The 10,520-nt window shown below is 36.4% G+C and overlaps 1 protein-coding gene across 1 annotated transcript in view; it reads right to left on the bottom strand.

Annotated features, from left to right (window-relative positions):
• Window positions 1–1,195: 1,195 nt before the first annotated feature.
• The window catches only part of LOC114325289 (cuticle protein 16.8), a 59,159-nt gene continuing 49,834 nt past the window's right edge, over window positions 1,196–10,520 (bottom strand). The window contains exon 3 of the mRNA XM_028273310.2: window positions 1,196–1,641. Within this exon, the coding sequence (XP_028129111.1) occupies window positions 1,274–1,641 (368 nt within the window). The 3' untranslated portion in view covers window positions 1,196–1,273. The remainder of the gene's footprint in view (window positions 1,642–10,520) is intronic.

The following is a 10,520-nucleotide window of genomic DNA, read 5'->3' as shown; positions in this document are numbered from 1 at the left end:
GCATGTGCATATATGAAATTATGTATTAATATAATCTCAGAGTTCTGTGGACTGTATGTTTTTTAAAAATATCACAAGGAAAATTTCCTATACTGGCTGTATACCATAAATCACAAAAAATAAAAACCTTATTTTGTGTAAAAGGTATATGTATTTAAAATCCCTAAAAAGGGCTGTATCACAAAACGTTTTCGGAATCATGATGGAATATTGATTCCGAAAACGTTTTGTGATACAGCCCTTTTTAGGGATTTTAAATACATATACCTTTTACAAAATAAGGTTTTTATTTTTTGTATGTTTTTTAGGTTGCTGGTTCAAGTTGAATTCAGAGAGGGATTATGATAATACAGACAATATAGTAAGTTCGTAAAAAATCATGCCCAAAGTCACTGTTCACTCGCGTCTCGATCAAACACATATGTCGGTGTCACACGTTGTTGCTTATCGTACGGGTTTTAACCATTTTTAATGGATTATCGTCTTATATTGTAAAGATGTGTTGCCATCGAAAGCTAACACAATAGAGAGTTTTTATCCTTCGGCTGGTAACACAAGAGGGTTATATACACTTCTGTTGCCTTTGCGGCTCAACAGAGAAGAGTACATGTTCGTTCGCGTACTGAGATTGAACTCGGAGAGGTATTTGAATACAGGCGAAGAAGATAGTAAAGAAAACTGTCAACAATCAATAGAGAGAGAGAGAGAGAGAGAGAGAGAGAGAGAGAGAGAGACTTGTGTCACAATGTCTAAGCATAATGTCTGTAGGTACATAGGTAGGGAGTGGGGTCAGTACTAGGATATTAGTAAGAGTTGGATTAGAGATTAGAGAATGTTTAAAATTGAGGATGACAATTATTGAAATCATATAGCGAAAAATATAAGATTATTTCTCGCATGTGAAAAATTCAACAGAATTCAATTGCCATGCAAGGAAATTAATAGTAGTTGTTCTGTAACTTGTATCCTAGTTTAAAGCAGGTTAAAAGGTAAGGTGTCGTCTATGGCTTAATCCATGATACAATTTAATAAATTTTGAGTAAAGCTGCTATATTTTCTAATTCCGCCAGGTATTGATTTTGTGGATTGCTGAAGAAACCGAATTACTTGATTTATTTATTAGTAGCTATTCTTATAAAATGTTTCAGATACTGTCCATTTTTGTGTAGTTAACGGGAATTATTTGTGTAGTCAGTTTACGGTACTTTGGAATCTATTTATTAAGTAACTATAGACATAAATATTTTACAATACATACACTTTAACAAAAAAACTAAACATGACCGTACAATCCATCGCCAACCTCATTACCATGTCCCTCCTCATGCTTGGCCGCTTCCAGTTCTGCAGCTATCCTCGCGTGGTCTGCTGCAATCTTTTCATAGAGAGACAAATGTTTGTTTTTGGCATATTGCACAGCCACTGTATCAGCAGGCACGAAGACTTGTCCAGGTGATGCTTGTTGTGCGTCTGCAATTGCTGCATATTTTCTGAGATGGTTAATTTTAGCAGCTGCCACTACTGGTGTATCTGATGGAAGGGCTGGTACGTCGTCGTTGGATGTGACGTGGAATCCATCTTTATCGGCAACATAGTCTACTTTGCGGATTCTGAACTTGGGATCTACGTAGGAATATGATCCTGAAATTAAATAAAAATAATTTGAAATCTAATTTAAAAAGCAGTTTAAAAAATGAGTAGTAAATTAGGTCCATTTAAAAGTTTATTACTCTAATTGTTAGAGTTAGCTGGTGAATTTAAAATTGAATATCGTTGCTGATTTGCAAAAAGGTACCTGACATTTTATTCAGAAGAGGGGTTATGTGCAAAAATGATAGGTACGAAGGTTCTACCTATTCTGTAAAAAGGGGTAAAGTGGCACTTATTTTTGTTGCGATAGTCTCATAATTTTTTGGTGCCAAGTAATATTTTTTTAAACTGGTTGCTAAAAAGGAGCTAAGTTCCACTTAAATAAAAGTAAAAATATAAACATGTTACTTGGCCCCTTTTTGCAAATCAGCGATGATATGTATTGTGTATACTCTATGAGCAGACGTGATGGACAACTTAACAACTACAGCAGATCGGTTCAGTCATTTAAACACAAGACAGAAGAATGTGCCAAATAAAAGAAGATATATAAAGTGTTGGAAACTCAAGAAATAAACATACAACCACAGAAAAAGAAAAGCCGCAACAACGATAGAATTATACACAGTACCATCCTGTTGAAACCAAATACATAATATTGAAATTTAGTCTAAAATTTGAATGATGTTATTCTGCAATAAAATAAAGTATTTCTAAAATTGCTTCCATTAAAAACAGAACGACAATCTAATGATCTAAATTATTACTGGTCTAAAGATCCCACACCCACAATTTAAGAGCGTAGGCGCAAAATTTCGGACCAATGCTTTTTAAATGCCTTATTTTTTTTGAATCCTGAGAAAACTAATAAATAATAATAGTCTCCCATTTTAAACCGCTAACGCGGCATTGTGACATTATAGCAGAGTAGGTAGTCTGCTATATCTAGAGCCTACGGTATACAAGGAAGGTAACAGGACCAGTGCTACGCTTCAACCGCCTATTATTACCCTTGGTTTTACCCAAAGTACTCATTTTATTCAGGCTGAGTCGGCCTGGGGCCTATAGACATTTTTTTAAAATGTCTAGCTGTTCTCGCCGGCGCTGGAATTCGAACACTGGCCTACCTACATGAAAGTCAGACATCCTACCCCCTGAGCTACTCCGGTCCCGCAAATTAATAAATATTTTTCAAAAATTTAAACTCAGAATGAAAGATTACATTATTACCGAGGGCCGAAAGTCCCTTAGAATAAACAAAAAGTTTCTTTTGAATGAGATATTTGAAATTAAAAATCACGCTAAATTTTCTCTTTTTTTCATCCCTGTAACAGACTTATTAAAATCAAGTATATTCAAATGGGAAATAAGCCACAATTTTACCTAAAAATGATTTTATTAAAGTTTCGACGCCCAAGTCGGGTGTCGTTGTCAAAATACAAAATAATACTAAATAGACTTATTAAAATAAACATTATAGAAGTTTTCAGGGACTTTCGGCCCTCGGTAATAATGTAATATTTCATTCTGCATTTAAATTTTTCAAAAATACTATTAGTTTTCTCTTTATCAGGATTCGAAAAAATGAACGTATGATCGAAGCGAAGATCGGTGGGATATGCGCATTTTATCAATGAAATTCGATATTTTTAAGACATTCCAGAAGCCGCTACAGATAAAATGTTTTAACAACCCATTAATCATTCCGAATTAGTGGATGGATATTCATCATCATCATAATCATACATCTCCAAGTGGAGCAAAGGGCACCTTGCGGTGTTTCAAGTAGCATGAGGAATGATGGTGAGGTTGCTAGTCCCACGCATCATCTGTTGAGTTCCGTCCAATTTTGTTTACTAGTTTTCTCCATTCTCTTCTGTTATTTGCTATCTTTTTTGCATCGTTCCATGTTAAATTATTTTCTTTGAGTTCTTTCTCTATTGTTCTTTTCCACGTATAAGATGGTCTACCCATTCTTCTTTTGCCTTGAGCATTGTAATGTAGAGCTTGTCTAGCAATATTTGTTGCTGGTTTTCGTAAGGTGTGTCCTATCCACTTCCATTTCCGTTTTTTTATTGTATGTTCTATCCTTCCTTCATTTGTTATTCTCCACAATTCGTCATTAGTAATTTTGTTTGGCCAAAATATTCTCAGTATAATACGTAGGCACCTGTTAATGAAGGATTGTATTTTCTGAAAGAATTTTTTATGGTGTTTCCATGTTTCTGCTCCATATAACAGGACAGACTTTACATTAGTTTCAAATAATCGTAGCTTTGTTCTTCTGCTGATGTTTGTCGAGGCCCATATCTTGCGCAAAGAGTTGAAAGCGTTTTGTGCGAAGCTTATTCTTTGTGTTATGTCCTTTTCTGTGCCTCCTGTTGTGTTTAGCAGACTGCTCAAATAACAGAAATCTTTTACTTCTTCTATTTGTTTCCCTTCCAAATATATATTGTTTCCGTTCGTTTCCCCATTTGATAGTATTTTCGTTTTTTTGGGATTTATTTTTAAGCCGGTTGTTTTTGCTGTTGTTCAATCTGGTGATTTTGTTTTGCATGTGTTGTCTGTTTGATGTTATGAGACATATGTCGTCAGCGAACTCTAGATCCTCTAGTTTTGTAAATGGTGACCATTGTATGCCTATTTTTTTATCTTCAGTTTGTTTCATTATCCAATCTATGACTATTATAAACAATGTCGGTGACAAGACACAGCCCTGTCCTACTCCTTTTTTGATGCTTATTTGTTGGGATAGTTCCCCTTCATGTTCAACTCTGGCAAAACATTCGTCGTAGAAAAGCCTTATTACTCTTATATATTTGTCTGGTATTCCATAGAGTTTTAATATCCTCCACATCATATTACGATTTATTGAATCAAACGCTTTTTCGAAGTCTACAAAGTTGATATAAACTTCCTGATTCATTTCCGCTGATTGTTCCAGGATGATTCTTAGGGTATTTATATGGTCAATACAGGAACTGTTCGGTCTGAATCCTATTTGGTTAATTGGATGGATATTAGTACAGTTAAAAGTTTTTTTTTTGTCATTAAAGTAGAAAAAACTTGAAATTTCACTCATTAAATCATTATCATCTTAATTATTTTAACTGGATGGATATTAGTACTTAGTACAGTTAAAATAATTAAGATGATAATGATTTAATGAGTGAAATTTCAAGTTTTTTCTACTTTAATGACAAAAAAAGCAAGCTCATTAGCAGAACCCAATTATTATTTTGCACATCATATTTGAAACATTATTTCGTTGAAAAATCTCATTTTTGTTGGCAAAAAAATATATTAATTTGTCTGGACTAAATTACAGTTCTGTTTCTCTTAAACGAGATATGTTAGTATCAACATTAACACAGTGTTGTCAAACTGAATTTTGTCATTTTGAGTGTAAATTTTTCCAGGGATCTCCGAGGGTACAATACAGTAATCTCTCTTTATAACGATTCCCTATATAACGATAATTCCTCTATACTCTATAATAACGATGAAAATACTAAACGTTGTAGTTTCACTTTTCAGCGTTCAATAGTCGATGACCTCACTTTTCAAGAAACAATTGATAACCATTCGCGTTTGGCCGATAACTAAACCGTGCAAATTTTATCAATTAAAGGTAACACTTAGGGAATAGTCCCTAACAGATAGGGACAGAGGGAATAAGTAACAAACCTCTTGCGTAGGTGTAACTTGATACAAATAGATTAGTAAGTGATTAATTTTGTGGACCACTGTGCAACATTTAGCAAAAATTTGGTGGTTCCAATTTCAATCCAGTGTGCAGAAAGTTGAGTAACACGCTTTTATCGTTCGGGCGGTGTGCCTGTGTTTTCACCAGAGACATGTAAAGAGGATAGACTTGGCTAGGTATATGCCACTCAATGCATCGAGATGTAACGCCGACATAGGATTGAGTGGTCTAGCCATCTTTGTCAGTCACAGACCACCGATCGACTGTTTGCATGCTGTTTCCGCGTTACGCTTTTTTGGTGAGTATGCCGAGTCTAGGCTTAATATGTCGATGGTTTTCACAGATGTAGAGTAGAGAGACCTATTGACGACGTCTCACTTTCAGTTTCGGTTGTAACTCAGTCTGTGAAAAGTCAACATGTTTTCGAAAAAGCTTAAAGTACTCTTGGTTGAAGTACTTTAGTATTATTAAAAGTTAACCAATTTTAAATTAAAATAGGTTATTATTTTATTATTATTTTAATATTTTAATAGGCTCACACTCCCTCTAAGGGGCAAATTAACTCATCCCAGATACCGACGGTATCAAAAGGATTGAGCTCTGGCGGGACTCTTTCCGTGTTATCGAGCCCTAGGTGACTTGGTATGCTGGAGTTTCTCCCAGAAATTTTTGTACGCATCTGGCCGTCGCGAGTAGTACAGCTTTCTGCATGGTCTTATAAAGGTGCTCATTTAAACCCAGCTTTTTTATGCTTTCGAGGAGGGTCTTCGGAATGACTCCAGTAGTAGACATAATAATCAGTATCGTCTTGGTACTTTGCATTCTCCATTGCCTTCGTATTTGAATTTCCAGATCTCTGTACTTGGCCATCTTTTCAGTAAATTTACTACGTAGATTATTGTTGTTAGGTATCGCCACATCAATTAGTGTTGTTTGTCTTGTTAATTTATTAACTAGTACGAGATCTGGTCTATTATGTGCCACTGTTTGGTCTGTGAGCACAGTGCGGTCCCAGTATAGTTTGTAGTTGCCATCCTCAAGCATACCCTCGGGGAAGTATTGATAATACGGGACATGGTCCGTTTGGAGAAGTCCCAGCTTGATAACTATCTCTTGATGAAGGATTTTTCTCACTTCGTCATGCCGTTCCTTGTATTCAGTTGCAGCAAATGCCTGGCATCCCCCTGTAAGATGTTGGTTAGTTTCTTGGGCTTGACATCCATATCGGCATCTGTCGTTTTGAACCTGAAGGTCTTTGATGATATATTTCAGGTAATTTCTGGTTGGTATAACCTGATCCTGAATGGCTAGTAATGAACCTTTTGTTTCAGGGAACATCTTTCCCGATGTCAACCAATAGTTCGACGCTGTATTGTCGACATAGTCTTGGCTGACCTCATTGGGATGTCGCCCGTGCAGAGGTTTGCCCATCCAGGTGCGCAGTTTTTCGTCCTTAGTAAGGTGGTTTATGCGCATTTCTGGTTCCCTCAGTTTGATCGGTGTTGTGTCATCTACTGCGCAAATAGCGCGGTGTAGAGTAGATGTCTCAGCCTGCATCTGAAAGTAAGTTCTTAAATTAGCAATCTGTTTATCTAATTGCTCACCTATATCCATAAGTCCACTTCCACCTAAATACCGGGGTAATGTCGTTCGTTCTACTGCACTTTTAGGGTGGTGTTTTTGTGCCTTTGTGAGGTGTGTTCTTACTTTTCGCTGAATATTTTCTATATCGATTTTTGTCCACTTAAAATACCAAATGAATAGCTAAGCGCGGAACAAGCGTAGGTGTTTAGTGCCTTAAATAAATTTTTACTGTTAAGCTGTGAACGAAGCAGCTGTTTTACCCTTCGTATAAACTCAGTAGTTATCTCAGTTTTCATTTGCTAATGGTCAATTTTCCGCGCCTGCTTTACTCCAAGATATTTGTACATATCGTTATCGCCCATGGCCTCGATGTTCTGGCCATTTTGCATATCGAATTCACCGGGCTGTACCTTTCCTCTGACTATATTCAAAACACGGCACTTGTCTAGACCGAACTGCATACTAATATCATTTGAGAATGTTTCTACAGTTTTTAGCATCTGTTCTAGGGGTTCTCGAGTGGAAGCCATTCATTTCAAATCATCCATATACAACAGATGATTGAGCTTCGCTACCACAGTATTATTGTTTTTAATGCTAAAACCTGAGTCAGTTGAGTTTAATGTTTAATAGCTGAGAAAGGAGGTTCAAAGCTAAACAGAACCACAATGGACTCAACGAGTCTCCTTGAAGCAGGCCCCGGTTGATTGCGATATTTTCGGTTTCGATATTGTTTTCACCAGGTATTTGGAGGTGAATTTTAGTCTTCCAATCTCTCATTATATGCCTTAAAAAGGTCACTATGTTATCATCGATTTTGTATATTTTCAATATATCTATAAGCTATTCATGCGGTACTGAATCAAAGGCCTTTTTATAATCAATAAAGGCAGTAAAAAGGTTCCTTTTTTGTGAATGCCTGGTTAGAAATGATTGAGTCGATGATAAGTTGTTCTTTGCAACCCATGGATCCCTTAGTGCTTCCTTTCTGTTGAGGCTCTATGATATTGTTTAGAGCACAGTGTTGGTAGATACGCCGGGTTACACAGGATGTGACCAATTTATACAAAGTTGGAAGACAAGTAATTGGGCGGTACTTGGATGGATTTTGGGTGTTATTTTGATCCTTTGGTATTAAATAAGTAGTTCCCTGAGTTAGAAATGATGGCATTTCCTGCGGATTAGAAATAACATGATTAATTAATGTTGATAAGCACTCATGAATACTCCAAAACTCTTTAAGCCAGAAGTTCTGAACTCCGTCTGGTCCAGGAGATTTCCAGTTATGAAGCTCTTTGATGACTTTTGATACCTCTTCAGTCGTGAATGTTTCGTAGTTAGCAGTGACGTAGTGGTGACAGTTGTGTGTCGTATCTCCTATCCAGCCAGCATTGTTGTTAAAAGCAGCTGGTGTGGAAAGTTGATTTCCCCAAAACTCATGAATTTCTTCTTGGCTTGGGTAAGACTTGTCGACACTTTCTACGGTGGAATTGAGTTTTCGGTAGAACGCCTTCTCGGAATTCTCAAAAAGTGCATTGTCACATTTTCGGTTATTACTAACTTTGTACCTCCTTAGTCGCCCTGAATAGACGGAGAGTTTTTGTTTTAATGTATCCAGACACTGTTGGGCTATGTTATTTTCTGGATCGTATCTCGAATGTCTTGCGGTGCTCCGCATTATTTCTTCAGCTCTCCTAATGACTTTTCTACTATATACTCACAGTATTATTATTATTATTACTGTGAAGTTGGGGGTTGCTGGACGAAGACACTACCCCGAACAAACAAACTTAAACTTTTTTCATAAACTTTATTCTTATAAGGTTAAAGGTACAATTACAATTACGTCGACCGACATTATCGCTATGATAGGTCAAGGTGACCCATATTTCGGTAACTATATCCCCTGACTACGCGCCAACAGAGTTCAGCGAACACAACGATGTCTCGGGTACTCGACCTTCCCATTTATATCTATTATATTAAAAACAATGCCCATATGTATTACCATATATGGTTATACTATACGTATTTCAATAATGACGTGTGCTTTCTTTGCAGTCTTTCGAATGAGTTCAATACTTTGAACTTTGCTACTATCGTAATAAATTATACAAATTGCAACTATAATATTTACCTTATTTTTATAACAAATAAATTAGGAAAATTCCGTGAGGGTTGTCGTGTACCATCACATTACAATAACGAATTTTTACCTCTCTCTCTCTCTCTCTCTCTCTCTCTCTCTCTCTCTCTCTCTCTCTCTCTCTCTCTCTCTCTGTATAATGATATCTCCTTATAACGATGAAAATTCCCGGTCCCTTGCATATCGTCATAGAGAGAGAGGACTGTATTTAAAGAGAATTGGTCCGAAATTTTGCGCCTACGCTCTTAATTTTTGGAAACATGTCTGTATCTAAATTGGCATCCAATTGAACTTGGGAACCCACCCTTGGCAACAGTAAAGCTGCCTTACTGAGCTAAAGAATCTTGTAAGTTCACCTGTAAGAGCCTATTTGGGGCAGAATGAGAGTTCGCGACTGGGCTCATTCTCTCTATATTTTTATTTGTGGAGTCAAAAGAGCCACTCAGTTTTGAGTCCTTTTCTTGACCATTTCTTTTTGTTTCATGTCCATTTTATTCCCACGAGTCGGGACGAAATGCTCTCAGGCACTGCAGTGGACGCATACCGTGCCAAGACTATAATCCCCCAAAGAGATTGTCAGCTCTCTGGGGAATCGTTTATGGAACTATTTTCCTCCTGTCCTGTGCCATGCAGTGGCACCATAGAAGAGTGGGTGGGGCACGATGGTGTCACCTCGGTACAAATCTCACCGTACGACGAGTCAGTTGTGCTGCGGGCGTCAAGTAATTTGATTGGACAAGATGTAAATGTGCATTTATGTATGTGTATTTTGTGTTCGGGTGTGAGTATGCACGTATGTGTATGTGAGTGTGTGTCGTGTTCAATCAACAAATCTACAATTAATAACATAGATACAACTCTTTATGTCATGTTCTCACTTGATACACGAAGCTGAATAAAGCGGAAAATTTAGTAGTAATGGAACCTGTTGTCCACCTTCATTAACAATAGGATTTAAGTATCTAATGCTGTAATCTTGTTGAAATATAATACGTTCTCTGTCCCATTTGAAATTCGAACCCGAATTTCGAATTTACACGTGACGTCACATAGTTGAACTTTATGGTTATATTTATATTTATGGTTATATTTATATTTATGGTTATATTTATATTTATGGTTATATTTAGCTATATTCTTCTTATCCTTTAGTTTATTAGCCTCCACCTACTTGGGTATTTGGCCAGCTCATCGTCGTGGAATAAGGGAAAATATTTATATTCTAATGACATTTATCGTATGTCATTGTAATAATATACCAGTTTGTTGAAATTGGAGTTTGATACAGTTCTTGAAGGAAAGGAAAGAAGGTTTAAGTACTATGGAAAATAAGAGAAAACACTATAAGTGTTGTTTAGTGCCATTTTGTAAAAGTACAAGTTTTCTATGAATTTAAAATAGTTCAAACGATCAAACATATTTTCTACTGACGTTTATAATGTCTAATTTAAAATTATATACAATTTTGTTCACTTTGTTGGTGCAGAATGTAAA

The sequence above is a fragment of the Diabrotica virgifera genome, chromosome 3 (assembly GCF_917563875.1).
Source record: "Diabrotica virgifera virgifera chromosome 3, PGI_DIABVI_V3a".
NCBI classification, from domain to species: domain Eukaryota; kingdom Metazoa; phylum Arthropoda; class Insecta; order Coleoptera; family Chrysomelidae; genus Diabrotica; species Diabrotica virgifera.
Note: the sequence above shows the minus strand (reverse complement) of the source record. Positions and strands in the feature narration are given on the sequence as shown.